Genomic DNA, 18517 nt, shown 5'->3' on the forward strand with positions numbered 1-18517 from the left:
AAGTACTATGTCCGTAATAAGTGTCCATTATCCATCACTTCTTCTTCTGACCTTTATATCTCACACATAGGAGAATAATCATTCTTTTCAAAGACTGTAGAATGCTGAATTCAACACAAGGGGAAAAAGCTTTTCTCACAGATTTCCTCTTTCCCGCAGGTCTTGGGTGATCGGGGCCATCGCCCTGCTGTGTTTGTTGGGCCTCACTTGGGCTTTTGGTCTAATGTACATCAACGAAAGCACTGTCATCATGGCTTACCTTTTCACCATCTTCAACTCGCTGCAGGGCATGTTCATCTTCATCTTCCACTGCATTCTCCAGAAGAAGGTGAGTAACGTGCAGAATAGAAATGATTCGGACTGGAAACAGTCGTCAAGATGCCAAAATAACCCCATTGGTAATCACTTATTAATCAGGACTTATTTAACTTCCAAGCACGGTGACTTGTAATTTCGCAATATGCAATAAATGCAATACGATTTGAAAGAAAAAAAGAATATGTTAGGGGAATGGTCAGATACAGTATATAAGGGTAAAATGATATAAGATTATGAAAATATTGCCAAACACTCTAGGCTGGTCTATTTTTTCTTTTGAATGTCTTTTGCATTTGGATGGTGACAAATTCTATTAAAAAAGGGTGAAAAATGAAAATATTAAAACGGAAACACTGAAAAAAATGATAAAAAATTGAAAAATGTTCATGATTGTTTTTGTGAATATGACAGATTATTTAAAGTATTAAATATAATTGTTCAAGTATTAAATATAATGAATGATCTTTTGTCAAATTTAATAAACTGTTTTTAGGTAAATGTGTACAGTCAAATGTCAATTCGCCCAATGTAAGTCGATGGGACTTTTTGCAATAGAAAATGAGGATTTGTGGGAAAAGGATAGATATTCAGAATAATAAAAATACATGCAGTTCTCTTGTGAATATGTAGTATAATAAGAAATTGGAAGTATCAAAATAAAAACATATTTATCTGAGAGGAGAAGAAAGTGTGAAGGATGGAATCACGGACTCTCCACAAGTAAATGTGGTACTTTAACCACCGTACCAAGTAGCCTCTCACTGTTGCAAAGATAAAATTCCAATTGAGAACAAATGGGAGTGTCTCCCATTGGGAATAACTAGTGTTGTTTCAAAGAATATGGAATTATGGAAAAAATATTTGCAATGTGTGACATATTGGAATGTTGGGAGTAATCACTAATGCTAAACAGATGAGGTAAATGTTGTGATTGTGCAATGGGAAAGCTTCAAATGTGAAATGTCGAATCGGCCATTATAAGTGATTGAGGCTGTTAAATCGAGGAAAAAAAAATGGAATTATGGCAAAACTGCAATGTGTGATTTATTGGAATGTTGGGAATCCCAACAGGATCCCCAAGGCTAAATGAATGAGATAAATCTTGTAAATGTGAAATCGGAACGGTTTAAATGCGAAACGTGTCATCAGCCATAATCAATGAATGGGACTGTTTATTTGAAAAAAACTATGGTCACTGCACGTGAATAAATTAGCATATTAATTAGCCATGTGTGAATTTCTTATGTGTAGTAAATACTGTAGTAATGAAGTACCATGGAAATCAGAATGTGTGCTGTGAACTCATGATGATGATTTTATATATATATACAGTATATATATATATATATATATATATATATATATATATATATATATATATATATATATAGTGGTCCCTTGTTTTTCACAGTTAATGGGGATCTGAACTCTCCCGCGATATGTGAAAACCGCGAAGTAGCATTCCCCACAGAATTTTATTGATGGGAGGGGGTTGAAACAGTTTTTATATAAATCCATAGGCGGGGAGCCGATCTCGTCAGTAGGCCGAGAGCAAAAACACACACAGAGGCACAGACAGCAATGTAGAAAAGCTTTGGAAATCTGACTTTTACCTAGATTTCTGTTGTAATGAATTGGAATTTCAAGTGTATACTGTGATTGTTATCATGTGTGCTACGAGGCTTCACTTTAATTCGACTTCCGGGTGCCGCTAATATGACTGCAGCTGCTGTGAGATTTAATTTAAGATTTAAGTAAATATGTGTACTGCAGTAGTTGAACATCCAAAGAGTGTCGGTGGCAAGCGTATTTATAGTACCTTGTATGTCTAGCATGCAGGAAACCTTTCTAGCGCAACATAGCTTCTTTTTTTTTTTTAAATCCGCTATGCACTGAGGACGCGATAGGCGAGGCACGAAGTAGCGAGGGATCACTGTATATATATTACCTTCCAAATTTGAATTACAGGCGGTTTCCAGAAGCAAGCTATATATCCTGTCATATTTCCACAGCCTCACACATTTTGTCATTGCCTGCGAGAATAGAAATGTAGTGAGATACGGCGATAAAATTTATCAAATACTCAATAGACACTAATGCACCATCAGTCCCAAAGAGGGTTTTGGGTTTTTCTCTGCGCACGCGTGTGTGTGTGTCCGAGATCTACTTAAGGTATGTGTTAGGCCATCAGATCAGGTGTCTAGAGAGATGTCCTTCGAACCGTGCTGAGGTTTTCTTTGGCTGCAGCCCAACATGGTTTCTCCCATGATGCACGGAGTGGCTCACCACACAGCTGTTCAAACAGAGCATGCGGCAAAACACGGCTGCCAATCCAACAAGCTTGTTAAAAAGCAATTACAGTGCTATTTGTTCTAACTTGATTAGGATCTAAATGCAGATGTTTTGTGTGTACAAGTGCATCATATGACTCCTGGAGGAATATAGCCATTACAAATGCAGCAATAAAATTGGGCCTATGTTAATGGGGAAAGTTATAGAGTTAATCCTTTAACACCGAAATTATGATGGAGTCAATGTTTGTGCAAGAAACTTCAGCAAGAAAAGCAGTTCACAGAGTATTAAATCAAATAAGGACAACATTATTATCATCCCCTTCAAGCAGGGGGTAGAGGCAGGATGTGGCCAATGTCCACTCGGGTCTGTATAGCAGGGGGCCACCAGGTAGCCCCCAAAGATCACATGAGTTGTCCCCAGGCCTGTTCTGCAAATAGCTTACAAGAGAAAGAACTTTGGTGTTTTCTACGAATTTTACAAACAATTATACATGTATTACATTTACTATACATTTGACATTTGAATTACGTATTTACTGCAGCTGTTTCTTAATTATTGTGAGAAATTGCTCGCATACATGTAAAGGAATAAAAATACTGTCTATACTGTACTAAATAGTATGTTACAATTGTGGCCTTCAACCATTCTAATTGTAGAGAAAGCCATGGAAATCATAATTGAACTAAAAAGTGGCTACCCTGGAAACATTCGGCAATGGCCCACCACATCAAGCAGATGACTAATTTTGTTTGCCATAGTGATTTAGTTGCAAAAGAAGTGTGTCAGCCTCTCTTTTGTCATCTGAATAGCTTACTTGGCATGATGGCAGATGTTAACTCTTTCATTAATTAGCCTTTTGGGACTTAAATAATTTGCTTAACAAATTCTAGAGAAAAAAATGGGAAATAAAAATCTGAGCAAGTGTGATGATCTATATCAGTGCCCAGCAGCTTTTTATAGTTAATAAAATTAACAAATGTATTAAATATAAAAGAATAATAACAATATATCTTCCTCAGAGCCAGGCCATTAATTTTGCCTGTGGTTGTGTCCATTTTGTCTCAGCAAGACAGCAAAGTTATTTGTCTCCCGCGAATGATATGGCATTTGAAAGGTCAGGGTGTTCCCTAGGGTGGCTCGGTGGCGCAGCACGTCTGCCTCACGGTTCAAACGTACCGTTTCAAATCCACCTGGCTCCGGCCTTCCTGTGTGGAGTTTGCATGTTCTCCCCGAGCCGACGTGAGCTCTCTCCGGGCTTCCTCCCACACTCCAAAAACATGCATGGCGGGTAGGACATGTCCTTAGGTGTGACTGGGCGTGTGAATTGTTGTTCGTCTCCGTGTGCCCTGCAATTGGCTGGCAACCAGTTCAGGGTTTCCCCTGCCTACTGCCCAAAGCCAGCTGGGAAAGGCACCAGCAAGCCTGCGACCCTTGTGAGGATAAGCGGCTATAGAAAATGGATGTATATATACATGTAAAATAACTATTATGAAAAACTCGGATATAATCCTGCTATAACTCTGCTACCCAGCCTTTTATGTTATCTAGTTAGTAAGTAAGCAGATGAAGAAGTAAGACTTCTTTCTCCTTTATTTGTTTTTACGTAAGTTCTCCACCGTGAAATAAGGTCAGTTCGATTTTTTTTTTTTCCCCCCAATCAGTAAACTAAGTCAAAATCTCTATGTAATCCCGGTTGTAGGTGCGCAAAGAGTATGGCAAGTGTCTGCGGACTCATTGCTGTAGCGGCAAAAGCGTAGAGACGTCCATTTCCTCGTCCAAGACCACCACCTCTCGGACACCCGGCCGCTACTCTACAGGCTCACAGGTGAGCTTACCTGCCTGCACACCTGGACGCTACAGCACTGCAGAATCTCAGGTGAGACAGCTGCACGCCAGCAGGGTTTTGGCCTATTGCGTTTCACTTTCAACTAGATGTCCAGTTTGGCGCATTGAACTCATTTTAGCAAAGTACATGCAACATGTTTAGTTCAATTGGAGTTGAAAGTGGAGCCAGCCTCAACCTTCACGCACAGCTGTACCTATACAGTGGATGTCAGCAAACTGTTTTGAAGAGCAAATAGAATACATGGTAGCTAACCCACCAACCCCCACCCCCCTCCACCTCCCATCACTTTTCTGGTTATTATTTTGGCTATTTGGACACCCTTCCTATGCTAATTGCCCGTTTTTGTAAATACTACACCCTTTCATATTTGTTGTTTGTGTCTGTGTGTGTGTGTTTTGCACAAATTTATTTTACCTTGACTTACCACTATCTCTCCCCTGCTCTTCTTCCTCCCTTCTCTCATCCTTTTTTTCCACACAAATTCTTCCTCTTCATTTTTCCACCTGGCTTCCTTCCATGTATGAGCAGAGTCGAATCAGGCGGATGTGGAATGACACCGTGAGGAAACAGGAGTCTTCCTTCATCACAGGAGACATAAACAGCTCCGCCACGCTTAACAGAGGTAACCGCGGGATACTGCACATTTGCATCCCCATCACTGTCAACATATCCTCTTTATTGGTTGCAGAAGGCTCAGCTATTATAAACTGTCATTTAGTCAAGTGGAAGGTGTCCCATAATGTAACACTGTGTTCATCTCAGCAGTAGGGTGGAGGCTGTTTCTGACTATTTGATGAAATAGCAAGGACACTTAAGTGCATATAAGAACAGTTCTTCTAAGAATGCATTCTTCATAAAGGTTGATTTCATATTATAATGTTTTTTCCTTGTGAGGTCATATCCAATATGGCTGATGTTACCGCATTTCAGTTTTTATGTGCATCTATTAATGGTCTAAAAACTTGAATTTGATAGCAAGTGGTGACAGATCTAAAGATGCTAATCAAATCGACAATTCTCTTTGAACTATTATGCTATTCTATTAGGGCAGGGGTCAGCAACCTGGCTCCGGAGCCACATGCGGCTCTTTTGTCCTTATGTTGCAGCTTTGCGTGGTTTGGGAAAATAAACAAATGCTTGGTTCAGACGTGTTCGGTGCGATGGTACACAAAATTTGACGCAAGACAGCCAATCAGTTTCGGGAAGGTAAAAACAGGAAACAGAAATAGAGTGTGGCCTTCCAAATTAAATGCACGCATTTTTTAAGTAAGATTTAACTGAACATTAAAAACTAAAGCGCTTGAAGAATTGTTAACACAAAATAAATAACACAAAACAATCATCTTACTACCCTGCGTGTGAACAGGGATGGACGTGAGTCAGTTTTCCAGTTCTTCCCTAAATCCTTATTAATTAACAAACGTTTTACAACTAATTCGTTTTAAAAAGATGTAGGTTTCTAACAGCCCTGTCATATTTTTATTTGATTATCATGCATGATAGTGGTCCATATTTTCAAAAAAGTATTGGAAAATAACCAAAGGAAAATAAATCTGCATTCAACTGTTTAGATTATTTACACTGTATATTATTTTACCAAAACAAAAACTGTATTGTTTCCCCTTTTCTTGAACAGGGTTTAAATGCCCGTAAAAGGTAATCAAAGGAATAATACTTCAACTGCGCTTCCAACCACTTGTGGAATTCTAATGAATATTTCCGTCAGGACACATTGTGATGGTATTTGTTGAGGCAGACTTTGCTGCTGCTCTTTTATTGTACCTCTGTATTGTACAGTTCGACCCAATGAAGTGTCGAGTGAGTGCGTGTAACAGATATGTCTCGTATAGTTCACTGCATTCAGTAATATCTATTGCCACCTCTTTGATGAAGGTCAAAGCGGTGCTACGAAAGAAGTGTGTGTCATCCAAATAGTGAAATATACTTGCACTTCCATTTGTTAGTCTCGAAGTTGAGGTGCGGCTTGCTTTTCCTCCAGGCCACTAATAAGCTGTTAGCATGACATATTGACGCTAAAGTAGACACCAAGTGTCCGCGTCTGAATTATCGGCACACTTAGTGAAGGAAGTGTTACCCCCCACCACACACACGCACACACAGACACCACCCCCCTTCCATAGCCATCTTCCTTGCCCTTCTCACATATACTATACATTCTATATTGTACTGTAATATGCAGTGTAAATTCCTGGACATTAAGGCCTAGGAAATGGCATGATAACATTCCCTTTTCAAACAAGATTTTAGTCATTTAGATCTACCGGTACATCTATTTTGTTTGTAGTCGTTCATCATTTTTGTCCAAGGCTGCCCTAACACGCAGTGCTGAATACAGATGAATATGAGTCACAAGAAATTATAAAATTGAATATTTTGAAAGGTGAATTTCTTGATTTCAACCCATAGTTGGAGTTAATTATAGCAAAAGCGCTTCATCAAATAGTAAGTTTCAGCACACATTTGTATGGAAGTGTGGAGCTGCCAGAATGGAGTAAATATTTTGACCAGCAAACTTGTTTGAATGCACATTTGAACATATTAGCAAGTATACTCAAATGCTTTTAAATACATTTGTTGATATTTACCAGTGTGTTTGAATGTGTTTTCAAATATGTTGGAACATATATTCAAATGTGTTTGAATATACATGCAGATATATCCAAATGTACTTGTAGGCTAAATGCTTAAAACAAATTTAGTTCGCCTAATGCTACTGGGTGTTGATGTGCATACTTTGTAGCACTATGGGGAAAAAAAAAAATGCTGTTTCTATTATTTAGCGTACAAGTAAGATCAATCACATTTGCAAGTATGTTCAAATGCATATGAAAATATGTTTTTTATTTCTGTTAGAAACTTGTTTGAATGTAGCCGCAAATCAATCGGACCATATGCCTGTCAAGTTTGTCTGTCAAAAATGTTTATCCCACATCATCAGCTCCACGCTTCTGTACATTTGGAATTGATTTTATTATGCAGTTTACATGTCATATTATTGGCATATTTGGACGTGAAGATAATTTCATGCATTTAGTGCACCTGCTGTATTATACATCCATACATAAGCTGTGCAATCATATTAATGGGAAGACATGTTCTCCAAGCAATGCAAAGCCCACTGTATGTGTGTCTCCTCCCCTGCCGTGACCCCTGGCTGCAGGAATGACTTGACTTGCTTTTCTCAGGCTTTCACCTTAAATTGCGTTTGCTTGTTTGATTCACGTGTCCTCTTCTCTCCCTCTTTCTTCCACATACTCGCTCTTTATCTATTTCCGACTCTTGCTGTACTTCCTCCCACTGTGCCACATCTAATGCTCTCTCTCCAAATGCTTCTTTCCTTTATTTCTTCTCTTAACTCGGCTGTTGCTTTTCCCTCCCTCCTTCCTTTCTCTATCTGCCTGTACCAGGAACCATGGCTAATCATCTTATAACTAATGCTCTCCTTCGTCCCCATGGTACTAACAATCCTTATAACACTCTCCTGGGGGACTCTGCAGTCTATAACAACCCTGCCGCGGGCATGTACAACACTCAAGGTGTGCTTGATGTTCCTCTTCTGAATGTACTGCATGCAGTGTTTTGGCAAAAGTAGTTTAAATTTGTTTTGGTATGCATGATTTTTTTTTTTTTTTTTTTTTGGTGATGTTGACTTCTGTGGTGTGGTTAATCTCCCTGAGTGAAACAGTTAAAAAACGAAATCACTCTGTGGTTAGGATAGGCATAATTATTGATTGACTGTTTGGCAATTGGCATCTTATTTGCTTGACAGAGATGCTACTATTTTGCACTCAGAAAGAGCAACATGATGTCAGCTGAAGGCAATTTGAGCGAACACCATGTCAACTCTTCTGGACAGAATTCATTTGCTCAATTAAACTTGGAAACAGGAGCTATGAGTCAACACTCAGAGTGATTGTCCAATCACATTAAAATGAATATTTCATCCTTTTTATAAAACAATGTCGTAATGAATGTTTATCCCTACTTTGCAAAAATCACATTATACATGTGAAATTACCAAATTATTGTATCACAAAAGATGCTCACACACTGCACTTAGTTTGCATGCTAAACATGGAAAGGGTAGGGCGCAGGGCAGTTTTGAAATCCTAGTAAAACAGTGTTAGTAAGTCCACATTTGGCACTGGTTACTAAGTGATAACACAGGAAGTGGCCTGGTGCCTTTTCCTGCTGGTTTAGACATAAAGTAGATCAAAACTCATCGTTATGTATTTGTCGTAAGACAGAAAGGCGTGGCTTTGCTTAAAATGCAGAGGAGACGAACAGTAAGGAAATTAAGAATATGGGCTCACTTAATTCTAATTGCATGGTGGCTTCTGGAGGAGTTTAAACTCGTCTGTAAATTACAGGGTTATCATATTTTTGGCTTTTCATAATAATTAGTTTTTATACGGTTTTATTTCTTTTTTTTAATTGCCCTCTATATTCTATATGTACAGCAACATTTAGATACATAAAAATGAAATTAAAAGGAACCCAGTAAGCTCATATATATTAATTGACAAAGTTAATAATTACAATTAACTAGATGTATTAATGTAAGATGAAGTTACAGCTTTTGATTTTCATTTAAAGCCTCTTTTGTTTTTATAGTTCTTTAACAAAACTGTTTTCCAATTTTTGTTTTAGTTATTTTGTAAGTTTTTCTTAATTAGAATAACCTTGGTAAGCAAAAGGCTCATTAAGAGCACTCTAGGGTGTATTTAGGCTGAGCAAGGAGATAAAAATCACACATTTAGACTTTCAACAAACTGGATACATCCAAAGTAGTGATCTCGATGCATTGCTCGCTGTGCTTTTTTTTTTTTTTTTCCCCACCACATCATGACATCTGTCTTGTGTCCCAGAGCTCAGACACCGAGACACCGCATTAATTATTGATTCCTCCATTTTCTCCTCCATGCTGTTTTCACAGTAGAACTCCCTTCAAATATCTTGAGGTTGTCACTCCTCAATCATCCCTCCCATCATTTTTGGTATTGGATGCATCGAGATGTCGTAATAGCGCTCCGCACCATGAAGGGATTTGTTTGGAGTCTTTGTTCGAATTGAGATTTTTCAATTCGTGCACTGGTTCACATCCCGAATGGCATTGAACCGCTGAACACTCACATTGATGAGATTGGTTGAAGGCATGCTGCCTTGTGCTAAGTGCAGTGTGAAAGAGACTTGCTTCACTTTTTGAATGGCTTTATACTCCAGTTAAACACATATTGGCACATACTTGGGGCTTCAATGCAATTTTTCCACCATTACATGCTGACTTTGAATCTGTGCACATGTAGAGTGTTGTTGTCACCTGCATTTTGTGATGTTCTTTTTTTTCGTCTGTGTGATAACAGAGATCAATAAATAACAATGTAAGATAGCAATATGCTTACAACAGAGCAAACCAAAGTGTTTTAATCATGCCTCTGATGACTGTTGATCTGTTATTCTGATGTCTGACCTTACATCTATGTCTCTTTTCTCTCTTCTCCCTCATGCGTCCAATAGCATCTTACAGAGACACAAGTATGGGCTAAATTAATACTTCAATAACATTGACTTCCTTTTCTCATGTCTCGTTTCTAAAGCAAATTTGTTTCTCTCTAACACTGCCAAGAAAAAGTTTAGTTTGGCTGTTTGCCTTTGCAAAGTATCATTTGATTGGTTTATTTGATTTTATACAGAATCTCAGCATTTGCTCACTGGGAAAATGCTTTCACCACATTTTGTGAAGCCACTCAAATGTATGTTGAATAAAAACACAATAGGTGTTTCAATTAAAGTGACTTGTACTGCATTTACATTTACATTATTATTCCTTTAAATCCACAAAAAATGGAATTACCTCTTGTTTTAAAAAGATTTCTTGTTAATTCTAAAATCTTCTGGAAACTATGATTTAACACACTAATTGTTTTCAATAATTTAGTTTTCCTCTCGTTCATTAAAAGATTTGAATCCAGTTTTTATATCGCATTTTCTTTTTTTTTTATCATTTGTACCTTAGAGGGCATCCTGAACAACGCAAGAGATTCCAGTGTTATGGACACACTCCCCCTTAATGGTAACCATGGCAACAACTACAGCATGGCCAGCAACGAATACTTGAGTGACTGTGTGCAAATTTTAGACCGGAGCGGCGGCTACGGCACCCATAGCAACCACAAAGAGACTACATTGGAAAAAAAGATCTTGAAGGAGCTCACCTCCAATTACATCCCCTCCTATCTCAACAACCACGAGAGAGTCTCCAGCGAGCGCAGTCACAACTTGATGAACAAACTGGTCAACAGCAGCATGGCCAACGGAGGTGACCGCTTATTTTGAATTCAACTGGTCACGTATATATCTGGGCAGCATATGAACAGCTAACAGTGACTAAGAACCCGACTCCGAGATAGCCACCCTTTCTTACAGCCTACATATTTGTCGCTCAGTGGTGTAGTGATGGCAATGTGCTAAGCTGCAGTATGTCACCACCTATCCAGCTGACTTGTTAACAATTCGTCATGCTTGGGCAGGTTTTGTGTTGATGCTCAGACTGCTAACAACAACTCTGCTTGTGTTCAGCAATTAATTTAGGGTCCATTAAGAATGTAGAGGTCATGTTGGCTATCCTCAAAGGTCAAACACAACCCCTTGAAGGATGCTGGTAATCGAGGTGTGTCAAAAATCAACTCCTGAAAGAATGAATATTCTCATTGACTACGATTCACAATCAATATAAGCGATCCCAAAATCGATTTCACGAATAAAATGAAACATGAAAAAACCCACTTCCTGTCGACTCTCATGTATCTAACCGGATGCACACTACCAAGGAAGAGGCAACAAACAACACGACACGCCAAAGGTGTGCTGCGAAGGCAAACTTCAAAATTGACAGCAAATAATACGTGGATATCAATGCAATGGCTGTAGTTATTTGGAAGCTGGCATCAGCTAGCTTTCCTCCTCCTTGCATCTCTGTTTTTATTGCCATCGCATGACTCTACTAACATCATTACATGACCTATAAAAAAAATAATATTTTCAGTCACTGACCAGGGAGGCTAAGAAACCACTCATCAATTATGTTGTCTTTGCATGATACGGCATAAGTATCCTGGGTTAGCACTAACTGGTAACTGTGCGGTGCATTCAAATGCAGTCAGACATTCTAAAAATCAGGCCGTAAAAGGTCCATGAAAGAAATAATTAGAAATTAGAAATAGCTAATTAATGTAGGTACAGACTCTTTTTCTTTTCTTTTTTGAGGGTACGTCTAATCGAAATTACGATTGTCTGCTTGTAGCAAAGAGTCAGCGGGCTGCCCCTTTGAAGTTATATTCCAGTTGCTTGTTTTTCACTGTGTCTGCATTATTTATTTATTTAAACTTATAATAGTATGCAATTCTTGATACAGTATACTACATTTTTAAGAGTTTTTGAAACAAACTTAAAAAGATGTACAGTAGAAACAAAAATCTTTTTGTAAAATTGAAATCTTAGAGCTGTACTTTTAATACCGTAGTAGTTTTGCTCAGTTATCATAGCCTTGGAATCTGCCATTGACACATGCCTCATCCTAACCCAACATCTTTTCCTTTAGGGAGTATGGCAGGAGGCAGTGGTAGCTCCAGTAGCAGTGGGGTCAGTGGCTGCATGGGCAACGGTAAAGAGGACGTTGGTCCCATGGTGCTGGACAACCCTTCTGCATTTCCCCACGAGGAGAACCTGGGTCTGGAGATAATCCGTGAAGAATCCAACGCTCCCCTCCTTCCGCCACGACCCCCTCCGCCCGACAGCCACCCGCCGCCGCCTCCGCCGCACAGCTACTCAAGGCCGCGCCGCATCCCACAGGAGACCAGCGAGAGCTTCTTCCCCCTGCTGACCAACGAACATACCGACGAGCACGCGCACTCGCCCAACCACAGAGACTCGCTGTACACCAGCATGCCGGTTCTCACGGACCTCCCGGATGGCCAGATGAACGGCTTACCGGACGGCGAGGACGACAGCTCCGGCGAACTGCAACCTTGTAAGAGCGCCACGGCTCCCGAGCTCGATGACGTCTACTACAAGAGCATGCCCAACCTGGGCTCCCGGAACCACCTTCACGAGCTGCAGAGCTACTACCACATGGGCCGTGGAGGTAGTGATGGATACATGGTGTCCGGCAGCAAGGAAGAGTCTGACTCTTCTCCAGAGGAGCCCCCTGTAGACCCTTCCCACCTGGTCACAAGTCTATAGAGCCCACCAAGAGACTCCTATCCCTCCCTGAGCCCACTCTCACAACCTTCCACTTGTGTGTTGTTGACTGACAGGCCAAACGGGGCCGCCCCTGGACTGAGTCCTGCGTTTATTGTGTACGGTTCAGGACAAAATAGGGGCTGAATGTATTGTCACCACAGCTGGGAGACCCTCTGTGAATATCAAGCTGGAGTAGACGCGTGTACCTGGAAGGGAGAGGACCGGGGAGGGATCTGTAATACTATGTGTTTAATTGGAATCTTGGATTAGACATGAAAGTTCTCTAATGTGGACCCACAGCATATCGTATAGTCTCCACTATTACCACGACCGAGGTTGCCCCCATCACTCAAAAGACATATCTGTGAGTGATCCAACAGGACAAAGCCACAACATGGACTGGCTTCAAGCAAGGCCTCGCCCCACTACCTGCCAATTACTGTAAGTGGGGAAACATACAGTACATAGGAAAAAAGAAAAAAATAGGAACTAAACTGTACCCATATGTTTTCTGATGTTCTCAATTCTCTTCCTGTTCATATCTGCTCAACGGGAGTCGTGTCCAGGCTGGTGTCATATGTTCCTTCCTGCGAGTTTTAGTGATTGCAGCTGCTGTTTATTTCGCTAATAACAAAGAAGAGAGCTTGTATCTCCAGGAGTCTATAGGTTAAAAAAAAGAACAACGGGGGGTGGGGGGTTGAGAATGGGTTGTTTCTTCTCCTTTCTTCTGTAAAAGTTCTAAGTTATCAAAGAATTATGATGAAATGATTCCGTCATTTCGATGTATTGTATAGAATACAGAGACAAATGTTGCATATGACCAATTCTTATTTGTCAGTTGTCTGTGGAACTCTTCGGAACTGTCTCCTTTAGTTCCGGTCACGGATGGACAATTGCGCGGCTAAGGAACAATATTTCATCGAGACAGTTTCGCACTCTGACTAATATGCATTTACCCTACGCACACTTCTTTCTGGTCCTTTTATAGTGACACCATGCTCACATTTTGCAAATTGTTACTATATATTTTACACTGTGTAGTTAAACATTGAAAATAGGAGGGGTTACCTTGGGAACGCTTTTACTGGAAGCTGATGTTTCTTCTTTTCATTTAATAACACATATTCCTTCCTTTAGGCACAAGGGAGAGGGAGGGGGGGGGGCACCTGCGTGAGCAAAACACCAGGTATTTTTGATCAACTTATATATGAAGCATATCGTTTTTATTGCCAAATACTCTAGCATTTGACATAACCTAACTGTACTGGTCTATATGTCATCGTGCGGAAAAATATGGCCTTCTCAAACGTTAAAACCAGAAAAAAGTTTTTTTGTTGTTTTTTTTACACCATCGATGTGGACTCAAAGAACTCTGCACACTGCAGTGCTGTCTAATGTTAAAGCCAATGTTTACTTATTTAGGGGGGGAATTTCAAAAGTGTATTAAGAGTAGCTTGCACATATATCCCACAAGCCCCTTCCAAGTTCCCCTAGAGAGAAATTATTTATTTATCTGTTTATCGCTTGAAAGAAAGCAAAAACACACTTGGAGGGAAAGGAGCTGACTTTATGCAGGAGTAAATAGAGTGGCACTGGGTGGTTCTTTTCAGTTTGTTTTTTATTTTAAATTATTACGATCATGTTGATTATTACGATATTATTGCTGATTATTTATTCCTTTTGTATGGGTTCCAAGTTGAATGATCTCATAACTAATATTTGTTGTAACAGTGAAAGTTGTTTGCCAACAAATAAATTACTGACATAGCTTTTAGGCTTCTTCTTTCATCTCTCGTAATTCAGATGGATATTCGGGATGCAATGCAAATATGATCGGGGCACCTGAATACATTGTGTTTTTTTTCGTGACGTTTCATAGGATGATGAAATGTGTGACAACAAAAATACCCCCTACATCTCAGAGGTCACATTCCTGAGACATTTATAATCTCACAAACCGTTGTGCCCAAAGATACACATACATTATGAAATGAACAAAGAATTGTCGCTTCCTGTAGGTGTGGCGAGTAGGATTAAAATAGGAGGTGATGTTCACACATCCCCAGCAATAAGTCGGTTTCCTCTTTCAGGTTGACAATCAAGCAATGGTGTGCTGCCATCTAGAGGTGGCCAGTGGATTTACACCCAAAATAAACAGATGGCAAAATGATAGTTCCAAACTCTATGCCAAAAAAGCAAAATAGTGAGACCCATGAGCAAAAAGTTGTGTTTACAGGTGCTGTTCTACATGTCAGAATGAAATCTATAAATTTTACTGCATCAGAATTTACACCTTTTCTGTCGTGTATTTATGACCAAGCCAGCAACAAAGCAGCTGTCCAATGAAAGCTGCAGTCCAGTGAACTACATATAGGAATGATTTTTGCTGCTATTCTTTTTCCTCTTGGGAAAATGAGCTATGGCCATCAGCGGCCTCAGGCTTGTCTCCCACTTTTAACATATCTCCCACATAAAAGAGCGAGGTCTTGTATTGGTCACACCGGCTGAGGTTCTCAGGAATAATTTGGATTGTGGACAAGCTCATCTGGGACCATCTTGACTCCAAGGCAAAAAAATTTTGTTGCAGTTACTAAGTAAGATATTGCAGCACTTTCTCCAGGAGACTTTAATGTTTTGAGCCTGCACTCTGAGTGGGTCTTAAGGGTAGCATGGTTCTTTACCTTACTTTTTAAGGTTTGCCAAAGAAAGCAGTGGATACACTGCTTTGTCTCAGGGCAAGAGGGTAGAAAATTACTGAAGTATGAAGAGCAGACTTCTCAAAGAAAAAAAACAACAACAAAAAAAACGCTCAGTGGCCCGAAAGCACGTATAAATAGTGCATGGAACATCTAAGGCACATTGATTGTACTATTTTCAAAGATAGCTTCTTTTCAAGATACAAGAATAGGAACTTATTTTACCTGCTGTTGGTACTTCCTTTCCGCTTGTCTGGTTTAATCCAAAGTGCAGGCCCTTCATCTGCCCATACCCAATAGCACAGATTGTATCAAGGTGTGCCTTCAAAACCTGTCAATCACAAAATAGCACTTTCTGAATGGTTGACTGCACAACACGATGAGTATACTACCAGTAGACTATTTTTTTTAATTTTACAGTACATATATATATATATATATATATATATATATATATATATATATATATATATATATATATATATATATATATATATATATATATATATATATATATATATGTATTCCAAAAACCCTATAGTTGCTTTTTGTAAATCCCTTATCATGGTTGTTTAAAATAAAAAATCCTATAAATCATCATTTTGTATTTATAAAATGCATTCCATGTAATATTTTTTAACTTTTGTTTTTGTTAAATGCTCTATAGATCCTCTTTTTTTATGAAAAGGCTCAATGTACATGTTTTTGTGAGCTGCTACAGGTGGTCATTTAAAAAAAAAGGGTGGGAGGGGATCATCCTACACATTTTATCCCCCCAAATATCCTGAATATACATTATTTTAGTGCTAAAAATCATTTCACTGTACAGTTTTATCAATGCATCACTATACATGTTCTTTGTTTTTAAATACATACAAATACACGTTTTTGGACAAGGTTGTTTTATTTGTTTATTAATGTATTTAATTAAAGACTTTGTATTGTAAGATAAACAAATGTATTGTCATAGAACACAGATAGGATTTCCATTTGATCTAACACTTCACCAACAATGTTCAGTATCTGCAGTAACTGCCCATGCTTATCTGCAATACAGGTCAATCTGATAGTTCTTTTCTTGACCCCAAGATGTTACCAACCTTGGTAAACACGAACACCACTAAAAGCTAAATGATGAGCGGAGATCGTAAACAGGAAATACAGCATGACCTTCCAGATTAAATGCGGGGATTTCAAGATAACACAGGTAAGTAAACAATAAAAACTGGGAGTGCATGAAGAATTCTCATCACAAACTAAATCCATCTTAATACCCCCGTTTGTGAACACGGATGGATTCAGATGTTGGTTCGGTCTGCTTGCTTCTTTTAATGATAATAATGTGGTACAACCTCAATTGACAAAAAGCTGCTGCAAGCAACTCCTGTAGCTGCTAACATCCAACTGATTCCGTCTGCGTCAACCCCCAACTCGGGCCAAGTGTTTGCAGCTTCCAGTGTTGTCTTATCCATGAAAACTGGGTCAAAATGGCCCTTTGAATGTTAAACGTTGCCGATCCCTGCCCTAGCAAAGGATGACAACATCACTCGCACCTTGGCGGTATTATATCTGCGGTTTTGATGGCTTTGAGTTTCAGCCCTGGAGTTAGCTTGTCTCGTTTTTTTTTCAGGCACTGTGGCATATCATTCCAAAAATATGCATTGATGACTCAAATTGGTGTGAATATGAGTGTGAATAATTGCCTGAATTGTCTATAATTCCACCGGCAAAGACTGACGACAAAACCGAACCATGAAATAAACCACTTCTCACGCCAGCCTCTGGGAAAGGCTCCAGCTCACCTGTGAACCTAATGAGGACAATTGCTATGGAAAATGCAGGGATTGCTGCACGGATGGAGCCATTTGGTCCTGAACTAAACTGTGCTGGTCGGCGGAAACATCATTTCAGATACGCTTCATGGTAAAAAGAACAGACATAAATTAATGATGAGGAGAGGAGGAGAAGATGAAACATTAAAAGATTGTTTTTAATAAATGTATTTTTGCTGTCTCTTAAAGTCATTGCGGGCCACTAACAGCCGCCCTCCCTCTGTCGCCTCCTCTCCTCTCAGTCTTTCTGCCAGTCACAGGCTTACAAAATGAGTATTGGTCTATGTGGGTCATATCTCTGCTGGAGCAGTCTGATCGTTTAGTGCTGCCTGGCTGTGTTATCTTCCATGTTTCGCTATTTCCTTCCTTCAAGGAAAAGTATTCGGAATGTTTTGCAGGGTAACATGTTTCTCAGACCTCCCTCACACATACACACATCAGAAAGCCTTGTATGTCTGTAGATGTAGCTAGTGAATTTTTATATACTGTATATTCTGTTTGTATCTGTTCCTCTAATTCTCATAAGGACAAAGGTCTTTTGTTCCAACTATGGCGATTGTTGAGGTATTTTGTGAAGTGCATCATACATTGCGGATTGTTAATTTTAATCACAATCAAATAAGTCACTAAGGCATACGCTTACATTGTTTTAAGAGTGCAGACATTCAAACCCAGCTACTTATTCACATTTCTTTCCATTTTTTCAAGTGTTGCTAAAGGAGGATCTAAAAATAGCTGGTACTCAATTAATCAAGTATGGTACTAAAATAATCAACTATTTAAAGTAAGTAAGTACGCAAGTAATTTAGGTACTGTATTTAAGTAATCATTTACTTGAGGTAATTAAGAGCCAAAGTAATCAATTATTTTAGCTAATAAACTACTTGAAGTATTTTACTAAGTGTAATCAATTACTTTATAAAGTACTTAAGTAATTGATTACTAGAAGTACAAAAATAATAGATTTTTTTTAACAGTTAGTTAACCAAAGTTAATCAAAAACCTTTGTAATTTTTTCATTCAGCACCAGACATTTATAAATCTCCTCTATATTGATTGCCAGCCAATCGCAAAGCACATGAACACAAACAATCATTCACACTCATAGACACCTAAGGGTATTTTGGAGTGTCCTGCATGTTTTTGGGAATGTTGGAGGGAATTGGAGGGTTCAGAGAAAATCTAAGCAGGTATGCGAAGAGCATGGAAACTCAAGAAGTCCAAAAGCACAATCAAACCCACAATGTCTGAGTGGTGTGACAAACAGC

The 18517-nt window shown here is 39.1% G+C and overlaps 1 protein-coding gene across 1 annotated transcript in view; it reads left to right on the forward strand.

Annotated features, from left to right (window-relative positions):
• Positions 1 to 14491, forward strand: part of adgrl3.1 (adhesion G protein-coupled receptor L3.1) — a 168895-nt gene extending 154404 nt beyond the window's left edge. The window contains exons 20-27 of the mRNA XM_088419286.1: positions 160 to 328; positions 4313 to 4489; positions 4988 to 5081; positions 7888 to 8016; positions 9998 to 10015; positions 10497 to 10553; positions 10620 to 10799; positions 12081 to 14491. Of these exons, the coding sequence (XP_088275412.1) occupies positions 160 to 328; positions 4313 to 4489; positions 4988 to 5081; positions 7888 to 8016; positions 9998 to 10015; positions 10497 to 10553; positions 10620 to 10799; positions 12081 to 12721 (1465 nt within the window). The 3' untranslated portion in view covers positions 12722 to 14491. The remainder of the gene's footprint in view (positions 1 to 159; positions 329 to 4312; positions 4490 to 4987; positions 5082 to 7887; positions 8017 to 9997; positions 10016 to 10496; positions 10554 to 10619; positions 10800 to 12080) is intronic.
• Positions 14492 to 18517: the final 4026 nt, after the last annotated feature.

This window comes from Hippichthys cyanospilos, chromosome 7 (genome assembly GCF_059441005.1).
Source record: "Hippichthys cyanospilos isolate Australia breed blue-spotted pipefish chromosome 7, RoL_Hcya_1.0, whole genome shotgun sequence".
Taxonomy (NCBI): Eukaryota; Metazoa; Chordata; class Actinopteri; order Syngnathiformes; family Syngnathidae; genus Hippichthys; species Hippichthys cyanospilos.